Below are 19297 nucleotides of genomic sequence, written 5' to 3'. Positions count from 1 at the left end.
AAGACAGCACTGTGGAGTCCTTCCACATGCGTGTTCACTGCGGCAGTAAAATACCATCCTGCGACACAGACAGTCGAGTCAGCACAGGTTAGGATCCAAAATCCAACACACACATATCTTCAACCACTTAGTCCAATTGAGAGTCGTGGGGAGCTGGAGCCTATCCCAGCAGTCATAGAACATGAGGCGGGGTACACCCTGGACTGGATGCCAGTCGCAGGGCCACATATAGACAAACACACACATACACACCCGCACGCACACCTATGGACAACTGAAAGTTTCCAACCCACCTAACCTGCATGTCTTTGGATGTGGGAGGAAGCCGGAGGAAACCCACGCGAACACGGGGAGAACATGCAAACTCCACACAAAGGCTACAGGCGGGAATCAAACCCATTCAAACCTTCTCGCTGTAAGCCAACAGTGCTAACCACTAAACCACCAAGCTGCCCCCCAAAATCCAACAGACTGTCGAAAATTAGGAGTTTTGAAGCGTGTCGTCTCGTCTCTGTACATCCTATGTAAATCCAAGCCATCACTTTCAAATGAAAACTCAGAACCTTCATTATCAAATGTGTGTTCGTTTCACTCTGTCAGCCTTCGGAGTGTTTCTGCGTTTGCTAAAACGTACATCACATGCTGAGAAATGAAGAGTAAGATATTTTCTGGAAATGCACCTGCCGAGAGGGATTATCAATAAAATATACCAGCGACCACTAATTATTACCGAATGTGCGAGGATAAACTTACAATCATGAACACTTTGATGTTGTGTTGCTAACCAGGGTGATAAATAACGTGCAGCATCCCTTTAATAGTAGAACCACCAAACACATGACCCTTCAAAAGGTAAAAAATAAAAAGTGACTTGGCACAGTATGGCCCAATTTAAGAAGAAGGATAAGATTCAGACATGTGAAATTGGGACAATAGATGTAAGTGACCATGCCCCTGTATATTTGTTGGTTGATCTAAATCTGCAACCCAAAATAACCACTTGGAAATTAAATTCAAGTCTACTAAAAGATGATAACATTAAGGAACAAATAAAAAGGACCTCCACGAGTTCTTAGAGATTAACGACAACGGGGAGGTAACTCCTCCTATACTCTGGGACACAATGAAGGCCGTGCTTAGAGGTAAGGTTATAGCAATAGCGTCTTATAAAAAGAAAAAACGTATCCAAAAAATGGAGGACTTACAAAAAATGAACATAAATTTAAATACTCACAAAACTTTTTGGAAGAAATTAAAAAAATTAGGGAACAGGTTAATGAATTGGAAACACAAGAAATAAAGAGAAAATTAATGTTTTTGAAACAAACATATTATGAAAGTGGGTCAAAATCTATGAAAATCTTAGCATGGAAACTTAAAAAGAAAATAGCTGAAAATACAAAAACTAAAATTAGACACCCTCAAACAGGACAGATAAAAAATAAGTTACAGGAAATTCACGATGCCGTTGAGGAGTTCTATAAGAAATTATACTCTAAAGTCCCAGGAGGAAATGAAAATGAAATCGACATTTTTCTTGATTCACTGAATTTACCAGCTCTAAGCGCGGCCCAGAGCGAAAAGATGATAGCGGAAATCACTGAAACTGAACTTAAAAAGCTATTAGCAGACTAAAAATAAATAAATCACCAGGTTCAGATGGATATACGGCGGACTGGTACAAAGAATTTAAAAGTGAACTGATTCCTATAATGCTAGTTATGTTTAATTGGGTCCTTAAAAAAGCACAAACCCCACCTAGTTGGAAAGAAGCAATAATATCTGCTATACCAAAAGAGGTTAAAGATAAAACTGACTGTGGTTCATTTAGACCTATATCTGTTTTGAATTTAGACTATAAGCTCTTCACCTGTGTTATGGCCAGACGCTTGGAAGAATTTTTACCCATGTTAATATATAATGACCAAACAGGCTTTATTAGGCAACGTCAGACCCAAGATAATATTCGTAGAACTCTTCACATTATAAATCATATACAAAAAATAAAACTAATGCAGTACTTATGAGTGTGGATGCTGAAAAGGCCTTCGACTCCGTTAACTGGGATTTTCTTTACAAAACATTAATTAAATTTGGCTTCCATGATGTAATCATTGGGACTATAAAAGCAATATACCACAAACCTACTGCGAGAATAAAGGTTAATGGAAGCTTATCAAATAGATTTATATTACAACGCGGAATGAGACAGGGCTGTGCATTGTCCCCTTTATTGTTCTCCCTATATCTGGAACCGCTAGCGCAGTCAATAAGACAAAATGGGGATATCAAGGGAATTACTATTAAAGGCCGAGAACATAAACTAGCCTGTTACGCAGACGATATATTGATATATTTAGATCAGCCAACAGACTCTTTATCAAAATTGATGCAGTTATTTGAACAGTATGGTAGACTTTCAGGATATAAGGTCAACATGACTAAAACTCAAGTACTAACATATAATTACAACCCCCCAAATGAAGTATTAATCAAGTATCAAATGATATGGCAATCCAAATCACTCAAATATTTAGGTATTGACATACCGAAAGACTACACAAAACTCTGACTATAATTATATACCCTTAAGTAAAAGAATGATTGAGGATATAAATAGATGGAAATTAATTAGAACCTAAGTTCTAGAATTGACTCCATAAAAATGAATATCTTGCCTAGACTTCTCTATTTATTCCAGACATTACCAATAGAGATTGAACAAAGCAAATTTATAGAATGGGATAAAATGATATCAAGGTATATATGGCAAGGCAAAAAACCTAGAGTGTGTTTTAAAACTTTACAACTGGCCAAGGAAAAGACTGAGGGAATATTATCAGGCAGCTCAGATTAAAGCAGTGATAAACTGGTGTGACAATTCATATACAGCACAGTGGAAGGACATTGAGGAAAGTATATTTCCTTTTCCAATACAATCTATTTTGGCTGATAATATTAAAAAATATATAGATGAGGCTAATAACCCATGGGTAGAATGTACTCTTAAGGTTTGGAAAACTGCGGTGATGGAATTTAAATTGGACAAAGACATTGTGGGTTTTAAGTGGTACGCCTACGATTCTGACTTTCATCCAAACAAAAATGATTCACGTTTTAAGACATGGACATCAAAAGGACTAACAGTAATATTCAAATTCTTTAAGAATGATATTTTTGTTGAATTTGAAACACTACAAAAAGAGTATTCTCTGGAAAAGCAAGATTTCTATCGATACTTACAGTTAAGACACTATGTGGATACTAAAGTTAAGAATAAACCTGTAACTAATGTGAATTTTGTGGAAATGCTCAAGAAAGCATATAATGGTAATATTGGTAAGGGGATTATCTCACAGTTATACAAATGTTTAGTAAATGCTAAAACACATTCTACATTGTATGTGAAAGCTTTATGGGAGAAAGAGGGAGGTATATATATAACAGAGGAGGAATGGGCATCGATCTGGAAAGCACAATAGAAATGTACAAATTCACTAAGATGGAAAGAGTTTGGATGGAAGGTATTGATAAGGTATTTTATTACTCCATGTCAGAAAACGCATTATGATGGGACCCCTCTGGACTGTTGGAGAAAATGTGGAAACCAGCGTGCAAACCATTTTCACATTATGTGGGATTGTCCTCTCATTAAACAATATTGGATGGACGTACATGTAGCCCTACGAGACATCTTTAATTATCCACTTCCATTTGATTTCAAAACGGTTTACTTTGGATGTCTACCACATTTACAAGACTAGAAAAAAATGGACAAACGCTTGTTTATTATTTTATTAGCGGCTGGTAAGAAGGCAGTGACTAAAAACTGGCTGTCATAAAAGAAACCAACTTTGTCAACCTGGATGGATGTGACACTGGACATTTACAGACTGGAAAGACTAACAGCTGTAGTAAACCAAAAACTGGATTTGTTTGTTTCTTGTGGGGAAAAATGAGTTCAATATATAACCATTCAGAGGCCCAACGTAGGGCTTTAATATATGACATGTAGATAACAGCTATTTTGTTTAATGGTCACCCCAGACAGTTCTGTGTTCTATTTTTATTTTTATTTTAATTTATATTATTGTTTTTTTTGTTGTTTTTTTTTGCTCTCCACTGATGTGAAAGTTTAAAATATGTATTCACATGCTTGTAACCTCACATATTGTGTGCGTGTGTGTTTGTAATGCATCATCAGTGATGTTATGTTAAAAAGCAAGAAATAAAGAATTAAAAAAAAAAGAAATTAGGAAAGACGTGCTCAAGATGAAACTGCAAAGGAACTTCAGTTGGACTTCAACTCAGTTGTGCAGGTAGCTGAAACAACCATGTTAAGTTTGTTGTGACGAATAACCAATCTCAATCATTGTAACCTTGTGATTGGTGGCATCCAGGATGAACTCGGCATGCACTCCATTGTTCTCTGGACTGCGGTAGTCAAACAGAGAGTTGGTCAGGTATGTCATTCCTTTACTGCTTAGGCTCTCCCCACAGGTGAAGAATATGGAATCCTGCACAAGGGTTCAAAAACAAAAATTAAAATCACAATCCAGCCTACTCTACATCAAAGACTCTGATAAAAAACAAATGCACTGCTGATGAACATATAGATTCCAATGGAGTGGAGTTTTTACACTATTCATGAGCAAACGCTGAACACACTCCATGCACTGGGAGTGGAGATATGAATGCGGCTAACATTAAACAGTTTGGTGAATTGCAAAAGGCAGCTGGATCACACTCTTCCATAAACAAACCAGACCACATTGTCGGTGCCTCCTGAAAGTGGTTTGGTTCCACAGATCTGCAGAAAGCGATTTCTTTTCTGGGCTTCCCCTCAGGTTTACTGCAGGGTTCATTTTTTAATTTATTGTTCCTTGCGGCTTTCAGGCTGTCTTTACCTCTTCACTTCGGTTCATATTTTCTTCAAAATCCCGTACTCCCATGATGCTTTTTAGGCAGCGAGCCCAGCAGCCCACAAAACCAATCTGACAATCAAAAAAGGGCTCCCCCATCATTAGCACCTGAAACAAAAAACAAACAAAAAAAAAAAAAGAGAGATGAAGATAAAGATTTAGTGACACAACTCAGATAATGGGTGTCTCTGGATCATTAACAACAACAACAAAAAGAAAAGAAAAAATGTGCTGCAAATTAAAACAGAACTAAAACTTAACGATATATGTATAAAAAACCCCATGAAGCCATTTTCTCTCCACTGAGAACACCCAGAATGTCAAATGCCTTAAAACAGTCGATGTAAGTCCAATAAAACTACAACACTGCAATAACTTGTGGAAATTAATTTCAATAAATTACCATTTTACATCTCAATAAAACACAAGTGAGATTAATGAGTGGGTAATACACAATTTATTCTTGACACAACACAAACTAAGGTTTTCCATCATGGCCAAGCTGATGTCTGTGAAGTTGGAGGTTCACTTCACAGACAGAATCTACATTCCCATGAGACTCAAAGGAGACCTTCACTCACCGAGCCTTCACTTCACCTAAACAACTAGACAGAGAGCAATCCAATAAAGCTTTACGTTTCACCACACCGGAATTACAAGGCCGAGTTTTCCCTGTTTTACTAGCAATCCCTTTGCCTTTCAACGCTTTCACTTTTGGTCCTGCTTCAGGGTGCTGCTCTCTCTGTGTTCCAGCAAAGGCATAAATTAAAGAAACTGGAATTGGAAATCTCTCAGAATTCTCACATCTGGTAGAGAGCTTAGGAGCAGAAAATCAGTTTCCTCATCCAACCAGGTAATCAGAGGGAGAGGAGGGGGGAAGGTTTGAAAATATTTTGGACACCGAGGGGGAAATGCAGGAATGATGTGACTTGGGCTCAATTCACGCACAGATTTCACTGTGTTCACAACAGGTCACAAATGAGACACCTGGACAGTCTGTCCAAATGTATTTAGGAAGACAGCTTAAGGGGAACCACTGCCCAAAACCAAACAAGGATGTGTTACTAATACTAAGAATGGCAGAGAACTAAGGACGGTGTTTTACTAAAAAAGATTCTCTGGCAGAATAATGTTGGGAATGAGTAAGTCACCAAAGTTACTCAGACTCAAAATTTATTAGTAGTACTTGATAACGGTTTTAAAAAAAATGAAATCATTTTAATTATGGTTGGAGTGAGCATATTTCAATCTGACCCTAAACCTTGCATGTTAGCCATGATTAATTACTGTAAACTCAGCTGAAGATTCTGGACTTTGAGATTGGACTGTGGACCAAGTGGTGGATAAATTACATGGTAAATTATTCAGTTTAATATGGATAAATTCAACTTGCAAAGCAAATAAAAAGAATCACAACAGCCAGAAGACAGATTTTTTCTTCTTGAGGCATTGAAATGCCCTTTACAATCTCTGTATTTGTCAGATCCGTAAATGAGGAAAACTGCTGTCATAAATAATGCTTGTCCCGCATCCTTTGGTTTGTCAGATTACATCACTGTCATGTTCCCCATTATATATTCTTATCAAAGCAGCTTTGTCATTGTATGATGTGGCCATGTGTTGACTTTTCTGTACCTCGATGGTAATTCCCTCTTGCTCGACACACAGGACCTCTCTGGACTTCACCTTCTGAGGACTGTAGTAGCTGCTCTCTGACTGAGTCTCTGTCAGCTAACACACAGAACATTTCATAGTGACCAGAAGTCCTCAATAGCGGCATTAAATAATACTTAAAAAGGTCAAATCAGCACCTACTGTGGCAGTCAATGTGAGTGTGACTTAGCTGTGAGATTCTTTGTTGATATCAATTTAAAGAATCATAAAACTTCGATTTGATCAGAACAATAAAGTGTGAATTAAACAATATGTTCTCCACATGAAAGATGTCAAGAAATTAGAGAAAAATGTACCACAAAGAATTTTATTTTATACACCTTCCCAAGTTTGGCATTGAGTTTTCTTGAGCAGCTCATCAGAATGACTCAGGTGTATCCCGGAGGAGGTCGGTATGCTGCCCGGCTCAGATCAGATCAGCACAAGTTGGGAAAGTTCGGTGAAACCCGTGCCACTTTTCAACATTTCTGGAGCTCATTCAGACAACCAAATGTCTCACATTCAGTCCAATGCAGATTAGCCACACATCAGCATCCCTTTTTCATGCTGAGCATGGAAAGAATCACTCAGAGATATCAGGACTTGATGACGGCATGTGTGCCATGCCTTCACTGTGGGATCCTGAGCCAAGTGCACAAGGGAGTCGAGGTGGCTGGAAGTCCAAAGAGCTCCAGAAAATAAATTATTTTTCCCAGCAGAGCAAACTTGGTCAGGTGTAACAGCATCTTACGGATCAAAATCAACAAATGCAATATGAATATTTTTGATAAAATGCCGTGGACAGAGTGGGGGAAAGGAAAAAAAATCACAAAGAAGAACTTGCTTCACAAAAATAAATAATAGGTAGAATAACATGAACATCCTAAAAGCACAAAAACATCCTGCAGAGTTTATGTCTGTGTGTGTGCGAGCACTTCAGTGGAGAAACAGATGCAGGATCTGTAAAATAAACAAAGTTATACATATCTTTAGATGTAAGACCCTGGAAAAATAATATTTAAAACCTTTAAGCATAACATCTAAATGAGTAAAAATGACATTTTCTTAGATCAGAGGGAGGATGCCAGCCTTGAGACTTTTCAGTTGTGTTTTGTTCCATGTCTGGATAAATGCCAAAGACATTCATGAAACCACATGACAGCCACTCCTCTCCGATTCAAGCAAGTCCAAGGCACAGAGCCATGTTTAAATCAGAAAATAAAGGAGCAGATGACAATTAGAAACATACCTAAAACATTGTCTATATTAAGCAGCACTGCATATAATGTGACATTATTCACTGGAGCTTTAAGATAATCAGACAATACAACCCCAAATCAGAAAAAGTTGGGATAGTATGCAAAACAAATGCAAAACAAAAACAAACAAAAACCCCAGTGATTCTTATATTTACTTGGACTTCATTGCAGACACTATGAATGCAGGATATTCTACATTTTGTGTGGTCAACTTAATTTCATTTGTTAATATGAATCTATTCCTGCATTTTCGGGGGGTGGGGGGGGGGGGGCTGGGACAGGGCAATTTAGCTAGACAGAAAAATGTAAAAGAAAAAACAAAGAAACAATGAAATCATACGACTTCAAATGGATGATGTCAATAGATTGATTTGGTACAAAAGTAGTATTCCTCAAATTTGTCAACAAATGTGTGCAAAAATTATATTATATTAGATTGGATCAAACTTTATTGATCCCTTGGGAAGACTCCCTCAGGGAAAGTGAGGTTCCAGCAGTTATGTATAGCAGCACACAGGGTAAGAAGCACACACAGTATCAAAAGTGAAATTAAAAAGAAAAACATTTTGCAAATATAAACATAAATACACAATATAAATACCAGACATACTGATCAATACTGGTTTACTGGCTACTCATTAACACAATGAGTAGCCAATGAGTAGACTCTCATTCCCGACGTCTGTCTTTCTGTTACTCCTCCTTCCCAAGTGGGAGTTGTACGACTGATGGCCTGAGGGAACAAAGGAGTTTTTCAGTCTGTTGTCCTGCACTTGGGAAGGAGCAGTCTGTGGCTGAAGAGGCTCCTCTGGTTGCTACGGTGTGCAGAGAGTGACTGGCATCGTTCATAATGTCTAGCAGGTTGTCAAGTGTTCTCTTCTCTGCCACCAATCACCAGAAAGTCCATGCTTCATGCCAACCACAGAGCCAGCCCGCCTGATCAGTTTGTCCAGTCTGGATGTGCTGCCCCCAGTACACCTGGTATAAAAGAGGGCGCTGGCCACTACGGACTGGTAGAACATCCACAGGAGTTTCCTGTAGATGTGAAATGGCTGCCAACCTCCTCAGAAAGTACAGCCCTGCTTATCCCTTCCTGTACAGGTGGTTGGTGTGGGTTGTCCAGTCCAGTTTGCTGTCCAGCCACAGCCCGAGGTACTTGTAGGAATCCATAGCCTCCACCTCAGCTCTCTCCGATAAGGAACTAGTCGCTGACTTGGTCTGGACTCCCAAAGTCAATAATCAGCTCCTTTGTCTTCGAGGTGTTGAGCTGTAGATGGTTTTCTGTGGCACAAGGCAACAAAATCCTTCACTGGGCTCCTGTACTCCGCCTCTCTGTCATCCCTGATGCATCCAACAAATGGCTGTGTCATCTAGCGAATTTCTGGATGTGACACAGGATCAGAGTTGTAGCAGACATCAGATCTGTACAGGGTGAAGAGAAGAAGGGCCAGCACCGTGCCCTGGGGTGCTCCTGTGCTGCTGATCGCAGTGTCAGATGTGGTGTCCCTCAGCCTGACATACTGTCAGTGAGGTAGCTGGAGATCTAAGTGACCAGGCAGGGGTCCACTCCCATCCTGTTCAGTTTGTCCTGGAGCAAAAGAGACTGGATGGTGCTGAGAATTCCAAGAATAGAATCCTCACTGTGCCATTTCCCTTATCCAGGTGCGAGTGGACCCAGTGTAGCAGGTAGAGGGTGGCATCCTCTACCTGATGATGAAAATGTTTAATAACAATGTCCCTCAAAGACTCTACGTTCCTTAAAGAAAGACTGGAAGGGATTTGCATAGTTCTCCTTCTACAGTGTATATCATCAAGCAATTGAAGGAAACTGAAGGATTCTCAGTGCATAAAAGGCAAGAGTGTGAATGTAAACTGAACACCAGTGATCTCAGATCCCTCAGATGGCACTGCATCAAAAATACTCATTCATCAATAGCTGTTATAACCACATGAGTAAGGGATTGCTTTGGGGAACTTGTGTTAAGCAATACAACAGGAAGTTACACTCACCAATGCCACTTAAAACTTTACTGAGCAAAAGTAGAAGCATTATGTTAACCTTGTCCTGAAGCAGTACCAACTTCTCCAGGCTCAGAGCATCTGTGTTGGACCATCACACAATGGAAATGTGCATTGTGGTATGACAAAACAGTATTCCTCATGTTTCTTTGGAAGAAATGGACCCTGTGTGCTCTGGACCAAAGATGAAAAGGCTGTTATCAGCAACAAGTCCAAAAGCCAGTGTCTGTCATGGTATGGGGACGTGTCAGTGCCCTTGGCCAAGGTAATTTACACTTCAGTGATGGGAGCACTAAGGTACAAATGTACAGTGGGACATCCATGCATTTTTCAACAAGACAATGCAAAACCATATTCTGCACACATTACAAAGGCATGGTTTCAGAAAAAGAGAGTACAGGTACTAGACTGGCGTACCTGCACACATAGCCTGTCTCCAATAGAGAATGTGTGGAAAATTTTGAAATGAAAAATGCGACAATGATCCCATAATATGACTGCAGAAAGAATGGAACAAAACAAGACCCAAAATGTTTCATTGCTTGGTATCCTCAATGCCAAAATGTCTTAAGTGTTATGAGAAGGAATAGCATCATTACAAAGTGTAAATGTTTTAGCACCTCCAACATTTCTGATTGGAGTTGATATTTGTTTATTACATCATCACAGTGGCATTGCTGTGCACATTTCCTATCAGGGGTTGGTTTTATGATTTTGAAACAGGCAGAATCCTTGGCCATGGGGGGAGAGGTGTCTTTATCAGCTGAGTTAAAATGGGAAGTATTTCTGTTACATATGTCACAGATGTCTAAAACGAACTGTGTCAGGCAAAAATGGTGCTTACCAAATTATTATCCCAGATAGGTATTTGATAAATGGTAGGGCGTATGTATTGACAACTCGGAGCTTATTCCTACCATTGAGCTGGCTTCTCAGCACCCATCTTACCTTCTGTGGGTATTTAGTTGTGGATGACGTTCTTGCATCTTCATCATGGTTCCCATTGGCTTGTGGGATTCCCAGATACTTGTAACTGTCCTGTAAGTCTGCTATCCTGCCTTCTGGCAACTCCACCCCCTCAGTTCAGTTCACCTTCCCTCTCTTTTCCACCATTCGGCCACACTTATCCAATCCAATAACATCCCATTATCCTCTCTATAGGTCCTGTGAGGTGGATCAGTGAGTCAAGAGTGAGACTCGCTCACTCTGGCATACAACTTGATGTCATCCACATACGGAAGGTGGCTGATGGTTTTGTTCCACTCTGAATCGATATCCGTAGCTGCTCTTTGTGATGAGTTGGCTGATGGGATTGAGGGCCTATGCAGAACAGCAATGGGATAGTCCATCACCGTGGCATATTCCGCATTTGATAGCGACTTGTGCGACCTTGGAGTTGGCCTCCAGTGATGCCTTCCACAGTCCCATTGAGTTCCTGATAAAGATTTATCAGTGCACTGTTACCTGTGTATAGTGCCAACGAGGGCTGCAGATTATTATTTTAGTAATCGAGTATTCTATTGATTATTCTGGCGATTATCGAGTATTCGGATAAAAGTACTTTTGTGTTTTAAACATCAACATCCAGGGCTCTTCCTAAGCAATGGCACAATGTCACTCCGCCATCACACAGATTGTCAAATTTAGTGTATCCCTTTCTGTTTTCCTTGGGTAATGATTTATTTTTTCACATCTTTACAAGCTTTGGATCTTTCCTGGTGTCAGGAGCTCAGCCAAAGTCAGGCCAAAGTCTTGGCATTTTGCTGAAATGGTGATGGGATGTGGCTTTCTGTTTTTTGTTTCCCCCAACTTGTAAAATTTAACCATTTTCTTTTTTTTTTTTAAGGTGGTGGATTGGGCCCCTACGTGAATTTTTAATCCCTATCTCTGCGATTCAGCAGATGCATTTCACCTGGAGAATGAACATGCAAGCCTCGCAGTCACTTTTTTATTATCATTATTGCCATTATTATCATTATCATTAATATCACGTCCCCTGAGGAATCCCGGCCTATTCTTCTTTCGTGACTGTCTCAAGCGCCTCCAGCTTTGATGGTCTTCTGGTTTGGACCTTGGTCTTCAGTTCACACTACAGATTTTCAATGGGGAATCAAGTCATTCAGTAACTTTGGTCTTCTGGAGGTAGATCTTCACCAGGAGTGATGCATGCTTTGGGTCATCGTCGTGTTGGAAGACAAAAAGACAACCTGGACCTATTTTTACTGCTAACTGCTTGATGTTTTCTTTAAAACTGTCACATATCCTTCGTTTTTCATGATTTCTACCACCTTGAGAAGATTTCCAGTTCCAGACACATTGAAGCATCCCCACATCATAATACTCTCACCGCCGTGCTTCACTGTCGGGACGGTGGTTCTAGATTATTCTTTTCCAATCCGCCCAAAGGACACACTTCCAGTATGCATAATCTTTCTCCAGGGGTTCCTCAGCATACTTCAGTCTGTCTTGTAGGTGTCTCTTCTGCAGAAGTGGAGTTTGTGGACTTGGCTAAGTCATTCACTAGTGTCTTGGCAGTTGTTCTGGAGTCTTTAGACACATCTCTCACTAGTTTTCTTTCCAGAGTCTGAAATATTTTGCTTCCTACCTCTGACAGGCTTGTTCTGTACTGTGTGGATCTCTCTGAATTTCTTGATGATACTTCTCACTCCAGTTCTTGACATTTTGAAATGGTGTGAATACTCCCCCTGCTTTGTGAGAATCAACAATTCTTTTTCTCAAATCTAAACTGAGTTTTTTTATGTTTAGGATGATGCTTTCTCAAGTGAAGCTCAAACCCATACTGAGGTTTTTATACTGTGTGTACACTGGAAGATAACCATCAGTTTGAACTTGCATTTACAGGCTTTGAGCATTACAAAGTTAAAGCACATCATTGTGCTGTGGTTCAACATAAAGGTCAGTTCCTAAAGCTATATGGCCTTTCAAATTTCACAAAACTGACAAAATGTAGTTTCTATTAAAATCCAAGCATTATAAGGTCAGTTTATTTTTAACGTATTGCAAAACTACAGCTAATTTTAATGAAGCAAACATATTTACCTCGAGAAATATCCATAACATTTTTCTTTTAAACGCCGTCTTCAGAAGGACGCGCGTATGATGTCATGTAAACCACTTCAGAAATGTTATCTGGTTTCAAAAAACAGCATTTTTAGATTTAGAGAAGTTTTAGCATTTTCTGCCATGCTGGATTATTTTGATCAAGAGAGCAGCCTGCAGACTTCACCATGCCTGTCTACTCTGATTGGCTGTCACCGGATGCCTTTCCTGACACACCTCCATATTAGATAAAGAACGGGCAGGTGTGGTTTGGAACCGGGAACCTTCTGTACTGAAAACAAGCCCACTTAACTGCTTGTCCACCACCCATGCCCATTGTGTGTGAATAAATATATGTATTTCAACATAAATTTTGATTCTACTACCAGCGCAAACTGATGAGCTATAAATATACAGATATTATGAGTATACGTGTGTGTGTGTGTGTGTGTGTGTGTGAGAGAGAGAGAGAGAGAGAGAGAGAGAGAGACACTGTGGCTGAGACAAAGAGTTGGCACAATATACTGCTATAATTTAGACTTGGTTGACGTAAAAAAAAAAAACAATGTGAGTGAAGAGCAGATTTGTGCAGCTCCAACTTGTTCAACTTTAATACAGGAAGCAGGTGCAGAGTCGAAGCAGCTGCGACTTATTATCCCTGCTGATGGAACAAACTCTTGCCTCGATCCCTTCCTCTTTTTCAATTTTTTCGATGACTTAATCACGTGCAGGAACCCCCACCACCACCATTATCCACAGGTCAGTGGGCACATCAGTGAGTCAGGATGCTAAAACATTTCGACCAAACAACTGGTCTGTTTCACAACATCACTGCACAGTGGCAAGAAAGAGCTCCTGACTATACCAAGACAAGCACTGTGGTTTATCCAGTAAATGCATGTTCGGAGCCACAGTGGGTGCTAATTTTGAATAGAAACAGTGCAACAAGTTGTGGAGATGCCATTCACCCCAATGAGAATATCAGGTTGCATGATGTCTTTATGGTGATATGCAGAAAAGTTGTAACCTACTTTGGTGATACATGTAATGCCTTATTTTTATTTTTTTAAATCAAGAAAACTGCAAAAACTAAAAACAATGAAACTGGCATGTAATGTGGAATGCAACAGTAACCTGACAGGTGTGCAAGAATGAAGAGGGAAAGAAATACCGAGTGTTGAACTATGCATTATGTGTGTGTGAAAGTCATTAAAACCAGTTATTTTCATCAAAACGCCCTGAAGAGTAATGCGTCAACAACCTAAAAATACCTCTCTGATTTCATGATCATGTCAAACTCAGAGCTATGAAGTGGCTGTTCAAAGAGAAGAAATCCCCTCAAACTCAAAAGACTTCCTTGTCGGAGAGACGAGAACACTTAAAAACCCTCCTTTCAGCTGTCTGCAATTACTCCAGACGAGAGGCAATTAATTGATTAAAAGAACTCAAACAATACAGGAACAATTTAAACATTATTAGAAAAGCAGAGAGGTCTGTTTGACCTGAAACAGATCACACGCACGCACGCACGCACGCACGCACACGCACACGCACACACACACACACACACACACACACACACACACACACACACACACACACACACACACACACACACACACAAGCAGTAATGTGATCTGAGGTGCTTTAACCTGAAGGGAAACGCAGATGAATTCCAACTATTTTGAGTGAGCAGGCAGGATTAACGTTTGGGATCCGTTTCTGAACAGTCATCATACCACATATGATGTTTAAAACATTAACGTGACCCGAGACACCAGTTAGAGGTTACACTACCCTCCCCTGTACCGCACACAGAGACAACGAGTGCTGAATCTTCCTGAGGATCAAGTCATTCATTAAGACTTAAGTTAAAATTACTGCAAAAATAAAAGTCATAAAAGGGTGGCAAGCAGTGGGAAAGGAAAAAAACCAACACCTATGATAGCTAAGAACTAACTCATTCAATCATACTGATCTGTGACCTCGTCAGACGTATTAATTCTTGCAGTGATATTATGGGTTGGAGGTGTGCGCTTGGATGTCTTATTTCCATTTTCTCAAATAAAGCAGTCATGAACAAATGCAGCTACTTTGCTCCTATGGAAGGTGCTAGTAAAACTAGTGAGGGAGGTGTGGGTGGAAGAACTAATGCTAATTTACCAACAGTCAAAACAGGGAGGTGTCCAGCTCTGAATGTCCACCCATCAGACCACTTCCTTGAAACCAGGTTCTGCCATAGAAGCCACCACATTTCAAACAAAGTGCAATGGAACCATTGTGGGTGTAGAGCAATAAATGCCTTCTTGCAATGACATCACATTTCCACTACAAGTCCTGCTAGGTTTGGGTTCACAATGAGAAACAAACTGTGAATAGTTTGAATAAATTTGTTTCTCATTTGTGTCTGGTTTTCAGTTTGGTAAAATGGTCCCTCAGCCATTCACCAATACAAATAGAAAATCATTAAAGTAATACTACATTGATCTAAATGTATTCTGAAGCAGCCATTGACTCAATTTTAAGATTGTAATCGACTCAGTTGAGCTGATTAGGCTCCTACTTCCGAATCTTCAAACTCTCAAAAAAAATTAAAGGTGGGTGCAAGGTTCTTACAAGACTGGTCCCAGTAGACGTAACTTTCCCTGGGAGGGAAAAACAAAATCAGTGTCCAAAATCAACATAATTATAGGTGGCAAAATCAATGGATATACCCTTTTGAACTTTACAATTGGGCCAAAAAATTGTTAATACTGTCATATAGTTCAGAATGGGAAAGCTATGCCATGTGAACAAGTGGCTTCTTCTTCTTCTTCAGGACATCTTCCATGCAACAGACATCTTCTACAATACATACAGTAGCAGTGTTGCTGAGAGATGAACAAAAAGGGAAGCACCAGCATGGGAGATGTGCACACGCCTATTAACTATGAGAGAATAAGCAAATGCAGAACATGAATTTGTGGAAGAATTGATGTTCTTTTCTTGAAAAGTTACCTTGAAAGTAACTGAGGCCTTGGTGCAGTAGAAACCGATGGAAACAATGGGGTCTTTGAGTGTGTGTTGTTGGGGGCTGTTTGTGGTGTCTCCAGTCTCTCTCTGCTGATAGATACCATCTTCTCCATCCTCCTCTGCACCTACAATGGCTGGGACAAAGGACCATGCCCAGGACACCCAGCCTTGGTCTGACTCATCTGTCCCCCCATGTCTGTAGAGGTCTGGGCTCGGGTACTGGCCAGTCATTCCCTGGCTTTCCATGTCCACATCCATCCCTAGACAAAACAGATACATATTATTTGACGAGAATATAAAATGTTAAAGCATTACACAGTGATTCTTTAAAGCCATAAATGGAATTATCTGCAAATAAAATGCTAAAAAAGTGGAGGGTCTCAACCCTCAATTGTTCTTAAAACTGTTGTACTGTAGCATTTAAAACACACACACACACACTCTTTGAGAATAAATAATGGAAGAAAACACCCTTGAGAAAGGAAATGTCAGTGCCCAGAACAGCACGCTAAATAAGTCCACCCATCCCTTCAGGCCAGTTTAATAAGAGCATGTTGTTTCAGCTGTCAACTAAACATACAAACCAGGAGGCCAAACTGTGGAGGCCAAAGTCAGTTTCACAGTAGCTGTTGCCAACGCTCCATCATGCAGTTGCTCGAGTGCATGCATGTTGCATAAAGCTGTGCATCTGTGGGCATTTTATATATGTATGCATATGCTGTAAATGCCAGAGCAAGGGTGGCTTTGTGTTGTGTATCGTTTTTGTGCATGTAAAGACTGCCCCATTAGTGGTTGCATGACAAAGACTGGATTGGCACGATAACATACCGGACAAATATGGCTATGACTCACTATTATCTTAATGTGCATCCACTGCACAAATTTGCAGAATCAATGGATACGCTGACTGCAGCACTTAAGAAGAAAAGCGAAGACTTGAAGTGTATGGGTTTGTAATTGTCCTGGATCAAGACTAAGATCCACGCTTTCAATGGCACCCTGGATTTGGCCATCTGAAGTGCATCTGTATGCGGAGAAAGTGTTGACTTGTGGAGGTGTTCACTTATATCAAAAGTGATGTCTCTGGGTCCTCAGCCTTCGGGATTAGGAGATGGTAAATGGACTGCATTTATAAAATGCTTTTCCATCTGCATCAGAAGCTCAAATTGCTTTACAATGATGCCTCGCATTCACCCATTCACAAAGACACACTCACACTGTTGTCAGGGTGCTGCCCAGCAAGGCGCTCACTACACACCGGACGCAATTAGGGGATTAAAGGACCTTGCCCAGGGGTACTTTGTGATTTTCCGGTCTGGCTGGGTTTTGAACAGAGGATCCTCTGGTATAAAGCCCAACGCTTAACCACTAGACCATCACCTCCCCAATGATGTCTGGGAAGACCTCATGGAGCCATTGGAGACAAGTGATGATGAAGCTTTTCTGGATGAAGAACGAAAAGGTCTTTAGCAACCTATGTCTACATATTAACAGGCTAGATCCTTATGCACTGAACTACACACTCTACGAGGTGCTACAAAAACACATCATACAAATAATGAATGTTTATGAGTGCAATGTAAGAATATTTTCGTAAGGTGATTCGAAGTACATCAGCTGTACTTTCCAGCGTTCAATGAATGAAAATATTCTTTTTATTGCATGAATGAAAAACATTCATTATTTATTTTATATGACACCTAAACAGATTTGTGTAATTTGATATTTTACTTACAATTAGACAGGTGTTTCTTCTCAGAGCAGAAAGCGGACGGCAGTGAGACTCAGCAATTCATTTTGCCCTGTAGGACTTGCTGACACATGGTTGACTTCAGTGACAGCGAGCGCTGCTGCGCTGACAAGCACAGCAGTGTGTGTAGAAGCATATGTCTGCTTGTGTCCAATTCTTCATCTAACAGGGCTTCAACACTTGCTAAAGATGTTCAAACAAACACTGTGGCTGCTGGATTTAGCTTCCTCATACTGTAGAAGCATGTAGAAGAAGCTAATGGAGCTGTGCAATAGTGTGAATCAGATGTGAGACAATGCATGGCGTTTAACACAAATGCATGCTAATGACATCAGCCATGCAATGGGACAAATAATGAGTGTCATATGACATAGAATCCACAAATCAAATGACAGGGATCTATTCATTTTCTGTACTCACTTACTTAGTCCTATTAAAGGTCATAGGGGAGCTGGAGCCCAGGGGTCTTTGGGCAACAGGTGGACCTACCGTATTTTCTGGAATATAAGTCATGCCAGAGTATAAGTCACACCTTTTTCAGTGTTATGAGCTCTTTAGTTTGGAATTTTTCTGCATTGTTTTCTACGGTGTCTTTTTTATTACTGGCATTTATTCTTTTATTATTGGAGTTTATTTTGTTTAATGCTTTGATTCTTTGGACAGTTCTATATAAACAGTCATTATAATTACAATTACTAATAACCAACTTGAGAATTTTTGGTATATAAATTGCACCAGAGTATAAGTCTCAAACTCATTAAAAACGCAACTTATACTCTGGAAAATATGGTATATATCAACTGAGGTTTGGCGAAGGAAAAAACCTGAAGTATGTGGGACAACTAGATCCAAACATTAATCCTGGTGTCAGCAACAGAAAATAGTAGAAAAGAGGAAAGAAAAAGAAAAACTGAAAAGCGGCAGATGACCAATAGGATGTCAGTCAGGGAAGAGGTATGTGGGCAGATTGGCTAACAAAAGACAAGCAGAGATATGATGAAGCCCTCAACTCCCTTCTCTCCAACTCATTCCACAGAACACCACCCTGTGCCCCGTCCCTCACGGTGACCTCTGAACCCGTCCCAATCGTGTCTGTTTCCATGCACACCGGGAGAGAGGAAGCTGATGTCAATACACAAGAATGTGTAATCCATTCCTCACAGCCTCACGTCCTCAACGTGAAAACAATATCGGCCGTGAGGTCACAGCTGAGGAATCCCAGAGGCCAAGGCGGTGAAAATTATGACATTTTAATTAAATCTTTCACTTCGTGAATTGGCAGTATGAAATCCCATGTTATGTCTCCCTTTCTCCGTCTCTCTCCCTAATCTGTCTGTCTGACTGAACCCTTCATTTCTTGATGTTTTTTTTCTTCTGCACTCTGGAAGCCTTTGAGGTGTCAGCTGGATTTGCAATACAATCAAAATAAAAGCATGATTCCAAATCAAGTGATCAAAACACGGCAACTTATGGAGACTTTGAACTATTTAATCCAAACTAGTGAGTGAAAAAATTCCCAGAGAGTGATGTGAGCCGGTCAGTATATGTGCACATGTAACACTGCGGGGTGGACTGCTTTGGCTGTACAGGTGTGCCACATTATTACTGCAATCACAGCCTGG

General features: G+C 40.1%; 1 protein-coding gene across 1 annotated transcript in view; it reads right to left on the bottom strand.

Annotated features, from left to right (window-relative positions):
- Positions 1 to 19297, bottom strand: part of LOC117513625 (vacuolar protein sorting-associated protein 13B-like) — a 1146044-nt gene that overhangs the window by 1008848 nt on the left and 117899 nt on the right. The window contains 4 exon segments of the mRNA XM_034173849.1: positions 4380 to 4517; positions 4908 to 5030; positions 6558 to 6653; positions 15911 to 16185. Coding sequence (XP_034029740.1) covers positions 4380 to 4517; positions 4908 to 5030; positions 6558 to 6653; positions 15911 to 16185 — 632 coding nt within the window.

Source organism: Thalassophryne amazonica, chromosome 7 (genome assembly GCF_902500255.1).
Source record: "Thalassophryne amazonica chromosome 7, fThaAma1.1, whole genome shotgun sequence".
In the NCBI taxonomy this organism is placed as follows: Eukaryota; Metazoa; Chordata; class Actinopteri; order Batrachoidiformes; family Batrachoididae; genus Thalassophryne; species Thalassophryne amazonica.
The sequence above is the reverse complement of the archived record's forward strand: the minus strand, read 5'-3'. Positions and strand labels throughout refer to the sequence as shown.